General features: G+C 37.3%; 1 protein-coding gene across 1 annotated transcript in view; it reads left to right on the forward strand.

Moving 5' to 3' along the window:
• Positions 1-16,564, forward strand: part of LOC149832616 (protein GRIP-like) — a 174,143-nt gene that overhangs the window by 64,662 nt on the left and 92,917 nt on the right. The window contains exons 3-4 of the mRNA XM_090014605.1: positions 6,428-6,597; positions 10,223-10,316. Of these exons, the coding sequence (XP_089870731.1) occupies positions 6,428-6,597; positions 10,223-10,316 (264 nt within the window). The remainder of the gene's footprint in view (positions 1-6,427; positions 6,598-10,222; positions 10,317-16,564) is intronic.

Raw genomic sequence — 16,564 nt, forward strand, 5'->3', positions numbered from 1 at the left:
AAATTCTCGTAGAGGCCCATAAATCCAAATATACGATTCACCCTGGAGGCACGAAGATGTTCAAAGACTTGCAGCGCAGATTTTGGTGGAGAGGAATGAAGCGAGACGTGGCCGAATACATCTCTAAGTGTTTGACTTGCCAGCAGATTAAGATCGAGCATCAACGACCTGGCGGAGTGATGCAACAAATGGAGATCCCACAATGGAAGTGGGAAGACATCACTATGGACTTTATCGTCGGTTTGCCAAGGACACGAAGAAAGAACGATGCGATTTGGGTGATCGTTGATCGACTCACCAAATCGACTCATTTCCTTCCTATCCGTATTAGTCAGTCCTTAGACAGTTTGGCGGATCTCTACATTCGTGAGATTGTGAGGTTGCACGGTGTTCCGGTATCTATCATCTCCGATCGTGATCCGAGGTTTACCTCGAGGTTTTGGGGACAACTTCAAATCGCTTTGGGTACGAATTTAAAGTTCAGTACCGCCTTTCACCCTCAGACTGACGGACAGTCTGAACGCACAATTCAGACTTTGGAGGACATGCTGCGTGCGTGCATGATGGACTGGAAGGGAGAATGGGATTCTCATACCAGTCTGTCCGAATTCGCATACAACAACAGTTACCACGCTAGCATCGGGATGGCCCCTTACGAGGCCTTGTATGGAAAGCCCTGCCGTTCGCCTCTCTACTGGGACGAGGTTGGCGAGCGAAGGATGGAATCTCCTGTAGTGCTACAACACTACACTCAGCAGGTACAAATGATACAAGAGCGACTCCGTACTGCACAGAATCGGCAGAAAAGTTACGCGGATCGTCGTCGTCGAGAGCTCACCTTCTCGATAGGAGATATGGTTTTTGTTAAGGTATCTCCCACAAAGAGCGTTTTTCGTTTTGAGAAAAAGGGAAAGCTAAGCCCTAGATTTGTCGGACCGTTTGAGATCCTGGAACGGATTGGTGAAGTAGCTTATCGTGTGGCTTTACCTCCTCAGTACGCTCAGATCCATAACGTTTTTCACGTATCCATGCTTCGGAAATACGTTCACGACCCATCACACATCATCCATTATGATGATGTAGACATTCAGAAGGATTTGTCTTTTGAGGAAAGACCAGTCGAGATCGTTGATCGTCGAGATCAAGTGCTTCGATCTAAGACAATATCTCTTGTAAAGGTCCGTTGGAAGCACCATGGAATAGAGGAATGTACTTGGGAGCCTGACTCTGCTATTCGGGAGAAATACCCTGACTTGTACTTTGATCGTTAAGTTCAATTTAATTTCGAGGACGAAATTATTTTAAGGAGGGTTGAATGTAAAACCAGTTAAAAAAAAAAAATTAATTAAGATCGGACCCGGGTCGGGTCCAGACCCGACCCGGATCCAACCTGTGCCAGCCCCTCGAAAACCATTTTCGAGGGGATTGGCAGCCCACAGGGGGAGGAGAGCCTTCAGCGACACAGGGGGCGAGCCCTGTGTGCGCCCCCTCCCTATTAAAAGACGAGAGGGGAGAGGGGAGGGCCTACGAGCCTCCCCCGACCCCCCCCGACTCTCTCTCTCATCTCTCGTCTCTCTCCCCTCTGCTCTCTCTTCCCCCGACTCCATCTCCCTCTCCCTTTTTGCCGACGCAGGACAACCCCCCCCTCTTCACGGCGCCACCCTCTCCGGCGAACCCCCCTTCACGGCAGCCCAGGTAGCCCCCTCCTTTTTCCCCCTTTTTCCTCCCCCTGATTCGCCGGAAGGCCGGCAGGTGGCCGGCGGCCCCTGCCGAGCCTTCCTCCTCTTTTTTTCACGACAGGCAAGGGGCTCCGCCCCCTTGCCTTCCTCTTATCTCGACAGGCAAGGGGCTCCGCCCCCTTGCCTTCCTCTTTTTCGACAAGCAAGGGGGCTCCGTCCCCCTTGCTTTCCTCTTCTTAGCAGGCAGGGGGCAGAGCCCCCTTCCCTTTTAATTTTCCGGCAGGGGCCATGGCCCCTGCCCTTCCCTTTCCATGTAGGGGCCGATGGCCCCTACCCTTCCCCTAAAGAGAAGGGGACAGGAGCCGAAGGCTCCTGCCCCACCCCTCGGAAACCAAGCAGGGGCCATTTGGCCCCTGCCCCTCTTTTAAACCGACAGGGGCCAGAGGCCCCTGTCTCTTTTCTGTCGAGCAAGGGCTCGGCAGGGGCCTTTGGCCCCTGCACTCCCCTACCTCCTCTCCTTTTGAGCCGCAGGGGGGCCTTTGGCCCCTGCGCTCCCTCCTCCCTACTCGTTCCATTGGCAGGGGCCATCGGCCCCTGCCCCTTTCTTTTAAGAAGGCTGGCAGGAGCCGAAGGCTCCTGCCCCTCCTTTTAAAAACCCAGCAGGGGCCAATGGCCACTGCCCCTCTCTAGACCGACAGGGGCCTCTGGCCCCTGTCCCATTTTCTTGTCGAGCAAAACTCGACAAAGGTCATTTGGCCCCTGCACCCATCTCCTTTAACGGCATGGGTCATTGGACCCTACCCCGTTCTCTTTCGCAACGGTAGGGGCCGATGACCCCTGCATTGAGTTGCGGAGAAACCGAGCTTTCTCCCTACCTATATTCATTTTATGCATGCTAAACTACGTATTTTTGCAGTTTACGCAACGGAGTCCGTTCGCGCCCCGCGAACTAAACCGACAATCACTTACGTTCGTAGAAGACTCCATCCTCGCAATACCCCAAGGTAGGAGAAGATGCACAAAGACTTAAATAATTAAATCAAGCTTAAATAATTGATAATCGAAAGGACTTAATGATATATTTCTATACTTATATGTATATAAGTACACTTTTAAATCAAGGACGCGGTTTCGCGATCCTTGTCCTTTGCTTTCGCATTTCAGTTTGCCGTCGCGCTTTGCGCCCAGGCTTTTACTTTCGTATTTACTGCTTATTGTCTTTTAATTCAAGGACGCGGTTTCGCGGTCCTTGTCCTTTACTTACGCACTTTCTGTTTCTATTGCCGTCGCGCTTTGCGCCCAGGCTTTTGCTTTCATAGTTACTACTTACTGTCTTTTAATTCAAGGACGCGGTTTCGCGATCCTTGTCCCTTGCTTTCGCAGTTCCTGTTTGCCGTCGCGCTTCGCGCCCAGGCACTTCCTTTTCGCATTATTATCTTTTGTTTCTTTTCCTTGCCATAGACTCAGTGTATTCGAGAGGAATGCCTATTCCTCTTTCCACCCGATACGTTTTGGGAAAACCCTTGATCAGGAGCAAGACCAAGTTGTTGGGTGATAGATTTCTTTGTAAAACCCATTTACCAAAACCAGTGTCGTGACTTACATAGCACCCAGACACTGCGTCATCGGATGTCAGATTCGAGAAAATCACATGCCTTATATCGGCAAGATTGTGTGGCGTTTCGAAAGATTTGATATGTTAAAATAGTTTTTATAAAACATTATATCTTTGCGAAACACACTCTCGAGGCTCCTATTAAGGACCTGTATCCCTTTTCTCGTAAGTGTACTTCTTAAACATGCGAGACATGTTAGTACTACGACGATTGGATGAGAGAGTCTTATGACCTCGATTAATGCTTAGTGCAGGTTGTTGAAAACACATATAAGAGTGGGATCGCCTTCATAGGCAAGATGCTTGTTTCGGTCTAATGGACCAGAGCATGAAGAATGAGGCAACGGCTAAGAAACCCCGTCGCGCTCAATTCAACCTTGCTTCGTCAAGAGAGAGGACGAAGGGTACCAACTCCGATAGACAGTCCATTTATGGCTTTCAAAAAGGGCAAAAGACCCGTTTTTCCCCAGTCATCGGAGGTTAGGGAGAGGGATAGGGGCTACATAAGTTAGCCTAACACTTCTGCAGAAGTTGGATGCATCCCTATCAGGCCTTGGGGACTTACTCTCTCGACCATCGGTCGTCTCCATAGGAATAGGATTCAGTCAGACAACCGAGGTATATTAAAATACTTAACATAATGAACACTCGGCTTGGACTCGACTGTTTCGACTCACGTGCCATGTATGTACCCGCATGGTCGGTTATCAAGTAATAACTAAATTGAGCATGCACACCCTTTTCAGTTTGTTGTACTTAGCTTATTCCTCCAGTCTATCTGCTTAGTTTGCTCGTTACTACCTGCTGCATAAATTATCTATGCCTAATTTAGTTCTTTCTGTCTTTGTACTCTCCTGCTAGTTTTTCGCAAAACTAACCCATTTCATGGGCACAGGTGACGATTAGGTGCATCAGGCGATGGCGCGACTGCGAGATGATTTAAGGATCCACTGTTTCTGCTCGTAGTGTTTCTCCTGGACATTTTTTGGTTTTTGATACGGTTTTCCCTTGAGGAAACCCAAATTTTGTACAAACTTGATACTCTCTTCAAATAGAAGGAATGATTTCCTAAGTATTATTGCAGATCGTCCATGGTAAATCTTTGTTTTCTCGCTAACGTGCCCAAGGTTGTCAAACCCGTCCTTTTTTCTTTTAAAAGAAATCGTTTCCGCTGATTTAGAAATAAACTCTGTAAAGAAAAGGTATTTTTCAACTATTTAAAGGAATTTATAAGGTTCGAAATTTTGGGGCGTTACAGTCGACACGCACCGACACGGGTGCGGCTCGGACTCGGTCAACCCGACCTTGGGTGCGGTCAACGCACCCAGGGTCATTTTGGTCCATTTTTTGGATTTTTTTAAATTTTTTTTCTGGGCTACAAAATTTAAAAAAAAAAATTCCGCACCGGGGGGAACCCCCCCTTCCTGCAAGGAAAAAAACCCTGAATTAGGCTTCACAACTCATCACCTGTCCCCTATTGGGCACAACTTTGACTGAGTCTTATATATATATATATATATATATATATATATATATATATATATATATATATATATATATATATATATATAGCCGAGTCCCCGTGTCCAAAATTTTTGAAATTGCGCCGCACCCGTGTCGCACCCGCACCCGCACCCGCACCCATGTGACATAGGTTGCAGTGCTATTTGAAAAAGATGAAATGCTGGACATTGCCATTCCCCAGCTTTGTGGTTGATTTATGGTTAGGAAACTTAGGATGTTTCTTAGATCAATATTATATCCTGATGTGGCGATGAAAAATCTTTGATGAATTCATCCAGTCTGTCCTGTTATTGTATTAGCCATTGCTGTAGCATGCTGTCCCACTAGCAAATCATGCTGAAAGAAAATGAAATACGAGAACAATATGGAATGTTTTAATGGTGTTAGCAAACTGTAAACTAGTTTAGGTTATGGGTAAATTTTCTGTCTTTGCTGGTTCCTTACAAAGTGGTAATCAATTTCAAATTTCTAGGTGTTAATATATCATACTTCTCTTTTGAGTTGAGAAAAGCATTTATGTTATGAAGTGAAACAACAAAATATATAAGACAAATACAAGTCACAGTATCCAACATGGCATTCATCCATCCCTGACCATCTTATTGTTTGCTTAATTGTAGACCGTCATACTAATACATGGATGAAAAGGTAATGCCTGGAATTAAAAAGAACTTTTGTTTCTCTCAATCTACAAGGCCCGTCATACCATTAGAAGCCATCAACACCAGACAACTAACAATTTTCCCTTACATTCTTTATCTAGTCCACATCAATTGGCAATACTGAAGGTCATGTCGGCTTCATTTAGCCAATTCAATTCAGCAGGTTTCAGACAGAATGAAAAAGTGTCATAACGTGGAGGAAACTTTTATAGATTTCAACGCAAAGCACATATCTTTCTTTTGTGTATGTCTTCTGCTTACTTCTATGTTCTCTATTATTACGTATTAGTGGCTTAAACAAGCCAAAGTGATGGCTCTTGGAGAGGGTTGCAGTTCTGAAGAGCTCTGATTAAGAAGTTGATCTTGATGGTTACTTCAGGGAGGCAACACATAACTTAATTGATTAAACCTGAATTATGGCATCCTGCCTAAAAGGGTTGGCTTCATATGCGTTCATGTTCAACTTATGAGAGAATCCCTCTCCTTCTGGACTTCTATTGAAGTTTGCCACCACTAGTTAACATTTCAGACACATTCTTTTGCTACATAATTTATATTATGCGGTCAAAAGTGCTGGGCATCCTGGGCAATACCTAAGTGACAATGTTCAAATTTGCAATATGCGCTGGTGGCTGGTGGTACAGTGTGACCAAAATACATGATGATGCCCATCCATAACCTGATAATAACTGCCTTCTTTTACAGAAGAAAACTACTGACCAACCAAAATGGTTTTGAAATCGTTCATCCTGGTTACTAGAATTGTTACTTGATCATGGCTTGTTCCTCTAAAGCCTCTTTGTGAATGTTAATATCATTAATGTAGTGGCAAGTATGTAAGAGGTTATGGTTCCAACCACTCGAGAAACATCTCCATGTTTTTAGCAGGGTGTAAATCTGAACTCTGTATATATTTATTGTGGATCCCCTGCTAATTTTTTTATCAGGAGAAAGATGACATTGAAACTAACCTTCAAGAGGTGAATGAGAAGTCTGCACAAATGTCGTCTCAATATACATCAGCACAGCAGGAACTTGAACGTACACGTCAAAAAACTAGTGAAGCACTTCGGGCAATGGATGTTGAAAGGCAACAGTTGCGGACTGCAAATAACAAGTAAGTCTTGCTGCATATGTAATGATTTGGTGTATTCACAAATTAGAATTACCTATGCAGTAATGTCATCTTTCATAGTTAGGATAATGAGTTCATCTCATTTGTATTTTTTGTTCAGTTGCTCACCTTTCGTATGATCCCTAATTTAAATCCATGTTGTCCATTAATGAATCCTTATTATGCTTCTATACTTTCACCTTGCGTGTTGGATAAGAACTCGTGTTTTTGTTACAAGGATCAGTATGTTTCTTTGTGTTGTCCCCTTTGTTATTGTGGATGAACTGGTGCTATTCATTTGGCCAGATAGTGATCCATAGGCTTTGATTTTTATTTCAAACGTCCAAGTAAATGCCAGCTACTGTATTAATGTTTCAATGACTGAAAGAGATTCTCCTGTCTTCCACAGATCCACATGTACAGTATGAATTCGATCATTTAGCAAATTTGTTCTAGCCTTTGAACAATGGAATTATGATACACTGACTGGTTAAGTTAAGATACATACATACATACATACATGTGTGTATATATGCATGTATCCATGTATGTATGTATAGAGCGTATAAACACATGCAAAAATACACAATTATGCTATATTTTACAAGTTACTTTAGATATGAAGTTGTAGATTTCAATTATGAACTAAAAAGGTAACGATGTAAAAGTTATGCAGTTAATTAACAAATATATATTTAGTAGTTTAAACTTTTGATGTCGAGCATAGGCTACACATTGTGATCATAAAGTAGACAAAATGAGTTATGTTAAGTTCAAAACCTGGATGACCCATACCAAGGAGTACCTAGTACCAGTATGGGTACTTCATGGGTGTGAATGGCTACAAGGGTTTGGTAGAAGTATCCATCTTACATAGGTTATAATCATATCATATTTAATTTAGTACTTATCTGGGTAAAATGGGTACTTCTACTAGGTCCGCACACCTTGTATTCGTACTGTTGGTGATACTCCTATGTATGGGTCAATTGATTTTCAGACTCAACTCATTTTATCTATTTTATAATCTAGTTAATAGCTTTTCCTCAACATCAAAAGTTTGTATGATTAATTATATATATGTTTCATTATTAGTTAGTTAAATATATACTTTTGACATGATTTAGTCTTTTAGTTCATAATTGACAGTCTATAGCTTTATATCTAGACCATTTTGTAACGTGTAGCATAATTGTACATTCGAGTGTGTCCATGTATCCATCTTTTTAGAAATTTGCATGTTGTACCTATGTGATATAGGTACTTACAGTAGCATCAGATAGTATAAAATATCAAAGTCAAGGTTGTATCGTATCGTTACCTGTATCGGTCAGGCCCAATGTAACACCGTATCGTATTGTATTGTAAACGTATCACAAAATTTTTATTAAAAATTTCCAAAAAATCATAAAAATTAACAAAAATTCTAAAAAAATGCTAACACATGAAACAATTATGAATTGCACACAATACAACCAGAAAATCACATTTATGTCTCTATGAGCTACATAAGACATCATCAAACATCAATTAATATAGAATCATAGATAATATTGCATTCATATCTCACAAGAACTATGCCACAAGACTCATGCTTTCATATTATATAAACAAAAACAAAATAACCAAGTTTATGAAATACGATTAAAAAAAAAGATACATATCGTACAATATCGTACGATACACCTGATATAGGTACGATACACACCCATATCGAGATACAGGTGTGTATCGTACCATACTGCATCATACTATATGGTACGATACTTACAACACTAATCAAAGTTGGTCATAAAACAAACTCCATTTATTTCTTCTAATGGAGGAAAATGAAGTTCACTTATTTTGAGTATGCACAAAGCAGTTTGTGGTTCTCAAGTAGGTTTAGTGAGCCTTCGGAGCTTGGTCTACAAATTACATAAATCCTCTCGGATGTTATTTCATTTCTTGGTGGGAATTTGGGTCTAATGTTGTGACATTCTTTTATTTCTTTATTGTCTCCTATTTAATTCATTTTTAAACCTATGCTTAGGGAATAACAGCCATTGGATCAATAACATAACTGAAGTATGTATCTTTTTCTATGCTGTGGATAAGTCCTAATTAGGCTGCTTTATGTTGGAAAATTAAGGATGTGGCAAGCATGTTGTAGGATTGATTTTGGAAGAATTTGACATGCAAATGGAAGGACCTTGTACCTGTATTAGTGTAAGAAGTGTGAGCAAACTGAAGATAAAGTAATATAGAATATGAAATATGCTGTAATAGACTACTGAAAAATTCATATCTATGGATAAAAAGAGGCACATATATATTCCAGATGCTAAATCTTAAAACAGATTAATATGGACATATATGGCATTTGACAAGACATAGATTTGGTGGCTTGTCCAAAGAAATAAATAGAATATGATCCTGAAATTTACGGATCTGCAAACAAAGAGCTATATTGCTTCCAAACATTTCTAGGCAGATGGCCCTTCTAAGGGATAGGGAGAGTTCTTTCATCTTGGTTGGTAATATGATCTCCAAAGTATCATGGAATTGAGAGGTATCATACTATCATTAATAGGAAACATATACCTAATAAGTTTATTTATGGATGTGAATAGGGATGTAAATGGGCTGGACTTGGGTTGGATGTAGGCAATACCGAATCCGAGTAGTCAGATTTCTTTTATTTGGATTCGGATTCGGATTCAGATGTAAAATTACTTCAACCGAATCCGATTATTAAAATAAAACCCGACATCCGGCTCAAACCCGGATTCAGCCTTCCAAGGCAATGAGCTTTTGGTGGATCCTAAACGTTTTTTTTTTATATTTACACGGAGAAACCACCCCCAAGATCAGAGACCTAGCCGCTCTGGCTTCATAACATTAAAAGCCAAAGCAAATGAATTGACACATGGCATCATGTTTTTTAATATTGTTCATTGGACCTAGAGCAGCCTTAATGCAGTTCCACGCATTACTCATGCATTTATTGCACCTTATTGGAACCCAACTGGTATCCACTTTGTTAACCTTTTTAGAAGTATTATTTTCTGAGCTCATAAAAATCTGATCGGGTTGGTAGATAAAACCGAATCCGACTCCAAACCTGACCGGGTTTGATAAAACCATACCAAATTGGATCTGAATAAGTATTCCGATCCATAATTTTCAACCAAACCCGATCAAACGGGTTTGGGTTGGTCGGATATCCAACCCAAACCCGGACCATTGACATCCCTAGATGTGAATAGTTGTTTTACAGTTTATGATGTAAAACCAGATTCATTTTCAGGTTTGACATTAATCCATATTAGCATTGGAAATGATCTTAATGTAAGTTTTGACCAACATTACATAATCTTGCAGTTATTTTCTATTTCATGCATTCTTCAAAAACCATTTTGCTTGACAGGGCTGAAGCAAGAAAAAGTTAGTTCTGGAATTTTTTTATCTGACTAATGTAGCTATAAATCAATAAAAGTTCATTTTAAGTTTTAAAGTAGTTGTATGGGTATTGCTAATGAACTATGAGACTTTTCTTTTCCATTATTATCCTGCTTCTTAAATCTAATTCTGCTAGATAACTCGTGTTTTACTTCAACAAAAATATGATGGTATTGATGAGTTGTAGGCTTCGAGATAGCATTGATGAGTTGCGTCGTTCATTGGAGGCTAAAGAGGCTGCTCTGGAGGGAGCCCAACAATCACTTGTTGATAAAGAACAGGTTGGTTATCTGATTCTTTTACATAACTAGATTGCACTTAATCATTGTTATCTTCTTCATCAGCTTGTGGCTAATGATTGTTATCTCTGTGGCATGATCATAATGATACCAGACAGGAACTGCATAATGTGTGTATGACATTGCAAATAAGAGTCAGGAGAGGTTTCTGTAATGAAATACCAGTGCAAGGACATTATCACAAAGTGACTACAAGGAATGCACAAGTATATACAAACAAAAAACCACTAATGGGCAAAATACAATAAGCCTCAAAGGGCTAAGAGTAAAACACACACAATGTGAGAGAGGTCTTAAAAAATAATAAGAGTATTATTGAAATGCTTGGAAAAGCATAGAAGAAAGTAGGGGAGAAGTCCCCTATTTATACTCTTTGGGAACCTAAAGGGGAGCTCCCAAAAGAGACGTTGGGAGCTCCCCAACGGTAGGTAACTTTGTGACAGTTGGGGAGGGTCCCAACAACTCTTTTGGGGGGCTCCTTTATTACCCCTTAAACAAATAAAAGAAAACATAAAAAACAAAAATAAAAGATTACAAAAATGTCCCTAGTGGACATGTCTATTTACATGAGAACAAAAAGACTAAATTGTCCCTAATGGGCATTACAAAAGGGGATACATAATATATATATATGGATAGATATATATCATAAATACACGATATATATGTGTAAACACACACACATATTTTAACACCCTCCCTCAAACTGATGGTGAGATCGCTGAGAGTTTGCTTAGGAGAAAGTAAAAACAAGGGGATGTCAAAACTTTGGTAAAAAAATCTTTGAGCTGATATTTTGAAGCGACATATGACATTTGAATGGTGCTTCACAAAAATTTATCTCGAACATAATGACAATCCATCTTGATGTGCTTTGTTCGTTCATGGAAGGTGTGATTGCTAGCAACATAGATAACACTCTTGTTGTTGCAACACAACTTTGAAGGAATAGAGATGATGATTCCCATATCTTTAAGCAAACTTCATAACCATACTCGGCTTCCATGGAAGACAAGGGCACCTTTTGTTGTTTCTTACATCTCTAAAAAATTAATGATTCTCTAAGAAAAACACAATAGCCTGTGGTAGAAATATGATCATTGGGGTGTTAGTATAAGCAATTAAATTAGGAGATAAAGCGGATAAAAATAGCTCTTTTCTTATTGTTTCCTTCAGATATTTGATAATTCGCATGACCAACCATGTGAATAGTAGTGAAAACATTTTGGAATTGACTTGCAGTGTGAACGACATGAGCAATATTTGACCTTGTAATAGACAATTATGTTAGTGACCCAATTAATCGACGATAAGGAGTGAGATCTTTTAAAGGAGTTCCATCGTTCGCTCTTATCTTAGCATTGATTACTAATTTTGGAGTCTATACTTTCTTTTCTTCAGTTAAGCTAGACTTTGCAATAATATTTGATGCAAGCTTCATCTGAAAAAGAACATATCCTCGAAGACAATATGCAACTTCAATCCCTAAAAAATATCTTAGAAATCCAAGGTTAGAGACATATCAAAATTGTTTTTAAGAATATTTTTAATAAACTCAATGTCCCTTTTGTCATTCCCAATGATGATCATATCATCAACATATAACAATAAAATAGTTATGTAATCACCTGCATTCTTAACAAAAAGAGCAATATCAATATAACAAGAAGTAAATTCATTATCAATACCAACTTTACTAAAACGGTTATACCAAGCTTTAGGAGCTTGTTTAAGACCATAAAGAGATTTATTAAGTTTAATTTTTTTTCCTTTTTCAATCACAAGACCCAACGGAAGATCCATGCAAACTTCTTCACAAAGGTCCCTATTTAAAAATGCATTTTTGACATATAATTGGTAGATAGACCATTGTTTAATAAATGTTAAGGGTATTAAAGTTTTTACACTAGTCATCCAGAGTAAAGGTTTTCTCATAATCAATTTCATATTCTTGTGCATATCCTTTAGCAACTAACCTAGCTTTATATCTTTCTAATGACCCATCACTCTTAGGTTTGACTTTATGAATCCATTTATACCCAATAGCATTTTTTCTTAAAGGGAACCTTACAATTGTCCAAGTGTTAGCTTTGTTGAGTGCTTCTAATTCAAGTTTCATAACATCTATCCAATGTGAATGTTGTTTGGCTTCTTTAAAGTTGGAAGGCTCATGATAAGAATGGATCATCATTAGACAAGTTCTATAATTTGGGAAAAAAAATCATGACACAATTTTTTAAGGTCTACTACTAGAATATCCTTTATGTAGGGATTCTTCTACTCAGTCTTCTAAGAAAATGCTTTGTGAATACATGTCAAGAGCATTTTGATGCTCATTTCCCTCTCGCAGTATCCATATAGATATTATTGAGATTCTTATTGGGAGAATTACCATTTTGATGAATCAAATTATCATTTTGATGAATCAAATTATCATTTTGATGAAAATTGTCATCACAAACATTATCACAAATGGTATCATTAGAATCTTTAGACTCATTTCTAGGTAATAAATCAAAGAGAAAAGAATAATCAACATCTTCCTTGGGTTTTTGATGTTCAAATCCATTTTGCTCTTCAAGAAAAGTCACATTTCTTGCAATATAAAGTTTGTTATTTTTAACATCATAATACCTATATCCCTTTAAATTTTTACCATAGCCAATAAAAGTACATTCAAGAGTTTTTCATAAAAGTTTATCTTGTCCTTGAAAAAGAACAAAACATTTACAATAAAAAATTCTTAATCTTTTAAAATCTGGAGATATTTTGCACAAATTTTCAAAGGAGAAAACATTTTTTAAAGATGAGGATGACATCCTATTTATAAGACAAATTGCAGAAAGTGCGACTTTGGCCCAAAAGTTTTTTGGAATATTTTTAGAAATAAGTAGTGTTCTTGTTGTTTCGATAAGATGCCTATGTTTTCTTTTGGCAAGGCTATTTTGTTGGAGAGTTTTGGGATAAGATCTTTTATGAATAATGACATTTTGTTTAGGATAATTTTGAAATTCTTTTGACATGTATTCTCCTTCAGAATCAGATCTAAAAATTGCTATATTATTTTGAAATTAATTTTGAATAAGGATATGCAATTCTTTAAAAATAGAGAAAACATTAGATTTGTTTTTAATAAAGTAAACCCAAGTGTATCTAGTAAAATCATCAATAAAAACAACATAATATGAATATCCTCCTTTAGACATAATGGGTGCCAGTCCCCATACATCCGAATGCACTAATTCAAATGATCTTTTAGAAATAAAGTTGCTATGTTGAAAAGAAAGATAATGCATTTTTTCAAGAATACAATCATTGCATGTAAACTTTTTTTCATTACAAAAATTTTCTAAGAAAGGAAAAAGATACAACTTAGAGGCACTAGGATGACCAAGGCTTTTGTGTCAAGTGACAACATCTTTAAATTGGTCATGATTGCAAAACGATTTGGATGACAATGACAAAAAATCTATATAATATAAGTCTCCTCTTCTATGGCCTTGCCCAATCCGCTTTCCAGACCAGAGATCCTGCATATAACAATTAGTAGGTGAAAAAGCGACTACATCCAAAATTGGTTATTTGATAAACGGGAAAAATATTTAAGTTTTGGAATAATTCTAATTTTTGGAACATAATTTTTTTTGTCTTTACTTAAAAACTTTTTAAGGTTTCCTATTCCTTTAGCATCTACGGATGTTCCATCGGCCATGAAAACAAACGATTTAAGAGAATTAAGGCTTGGTTTTGATAAAAAAGTTGCATTTGGGGTCATATAAAAGGAGACACCCGAATCAAGCACCCAAGAGGACATATTGAGAGTTGATGAGACCGCAACACCAGAAGTGAAAGGTGTGAAAGAGTTGTTTCTCATGAATTGTTGGAGGGTTTCCGTAAGTTTAGCAATGGAGTCTCTCTATCTCTTGATTCTTCACCTGAATTGCTTGGATTGTATCTAGCGGAAGTCATCTTCTTTTTCAGCTTAGGATAATCGGGTCTAAGATGTCTTGATTCATTACAATGGTGACAAACATTTTTTCTTCCACTACCATTGTTGTTATAGTTATTTTTTAAAAAATGAGGAGGTTTATATGTTCTCATATTGTTGTCCAGTTTAGATACCACATGCGCTTCATCAATATCCTTTTTTAGAGCCAAACGAGTTTCTTCTTGGCATAGATCGACAAGAATTTCACTAAGAGGAGTTGAAGCCTTATAAAGTAGGGATCTTCTTAGTTGTTCAAATTCAGACATAAGCCCATGAATGAATTAAAAAAATCTCTCTCCATTTGCTCTTGCCTCATGACAATAGTACTTCCTTTCCATTGAAGTTCATGGAGAGCAAGTTCATCTCATAGAAGCGATAAAGTACTATAGTAATCTTTAATACTCATATCTCCTTGCTTGGTTGCTCTCAGTTTTTTTTTGCAAAAAGAAATGCCTAACGAGGTTTCTTTGAGTATATATACCTTTCATGAATAACTATGCTTTATTTGCCTTCTTGAATTTGGCTAGATTAGCATAAATTTTGAGCTCCACATTATTTATGAACCATGCCAATATTTTGGCATGCTCATTTTCCCAATCTTCAACTTTGAATTGGTATTCTTCAATGACTTTGTTTTTTTTTTTCATCATTCAAAGTTTTTTCTTCATTGCCTTCCTTCTTGGTGAGCTTTAATTGTGGTTTCGGAATGATGTCACATACATATCCCCAAAGTTTCTTGCTTTTAAGGTTGTTTTCATAGCGGCCGCCCACATTCTATACTTGGTCCCATTCAATTTGAATGAGCGATCAATCTTTTCATCTTTGTCGGCCATCGTGGAAGAGTTGAAGAAAAATAAGAGTGTGAAACTTAAACACATTCAAATACAAAAGAAAGAAGTCCCAAGAGTGTTCGAACACGTAGGGGCTCTGATACCATGTAATGAAATACTAGTGCAAAGGCAATGTCACAAATTCACTTCAAGGAATGCACAAGTATACAAGCAAGAAGCCACTAAATGATAAGCGAATATTATTGAAATGCTTGAAAAAGCATAGAAGAAAGTAGGGGAGAGGTCCCCTATTTATACACTCTTTGGCAATGTTATCAAAAACATGCCTTGAGGCGCGACCCTCTGTGCCTCAAGGTGCGATTTTTTTTTTGCAACAAGATTTCTGAGGCATGATCAACAAGATTTTTGTAGGTTAATCTCATATATTTTCCAGTTATTTTAGTTATGTAATCAGTTTCTTAGAATATTACTATATTTTAACTTTTGTTGGTTAATCTTATATTTTTCAGTTATTTCAGTTATGTAATTAGTTTCTTAATATATTTTAACTTTTGTTGGTTAATCTCATATATTTTCCAGTTATGTAATCAGTTTTTTAGTTACTTTTATATGTTAATCTCATAGTTTTTAGAATAATCTCATATTTTTTAACTTTTGTAGGTTAATCTCATATATTTTTTAGTTATTTCAGTTATGTAATTAGTTTCTTAATATATTTTAACTTTTGTTGGTTAATCTCATATATTTTTCAGTTATGTAATCAGTTTTTTAGTTATTTTTATATGTTAATCTCATATTTTTTAGAATAATCTCATATATTTTAACTTTTGTTGGTTAATCTCATATATTTTCCAGTTATGTAATCAGTTTCTTAGTATATTTTATCTTTTGTTGGTTAATCTCATATATTTTTCAGTTATGTAATCATTTTCTAGTTACTTTTATATGTTAATCTCATATTTTCTAGAATAATCTCATATATTTTAACTTTTATAGGTTAATCTCATATGTTTTCCAGTTATTTCAGTTATGTAATCAGTTTCTTAGTATATTTTAACTTTTGTTGGTTAATCTCATATATTTTCCTGTTATGTAATCAGTTTTTTAGTTATTTTTATATGTTAATCTCATATTTTTTAAAATAATCTCATATATTTTAACTTTTGTTGGTTAATCTCATATATTTTTCAGTTATGTAATCGGTTTTTTAGTATATTTTATCTTTTGTTGGTTAATCTCATATATTTTCCAGTTATGTAATCATTTTTTTAGTTACTTTTATATGTTAATCTCATATTTTTTAGAATAATCTCATATATTTTAACTTTTGTAGGTTAATCTTATATATTTTCCAGTTATTTCAGTTATGTAACAGTTTCTTAGTATATTTTTATCAGAAAAGAATAAGAGGAGAGAGAAGCTCTGAAGGCTGCAGAAGAAACCCCAATAGG

This window comes from Nuphar pumila, chromosome 7 (assembly GCF_984573655.1).
Source record: "Nuphar pumila chromosome 7, dmNupPumi1.hap1.1, whole genome shotgun sequence".
Lineage (NCBI taxonomy): Eukaryota > Viridiplantae > Streptophyta > Magnoliopsida > Nymphaeales > Nymphaeaceae > Nuphar > Nuphar pumila.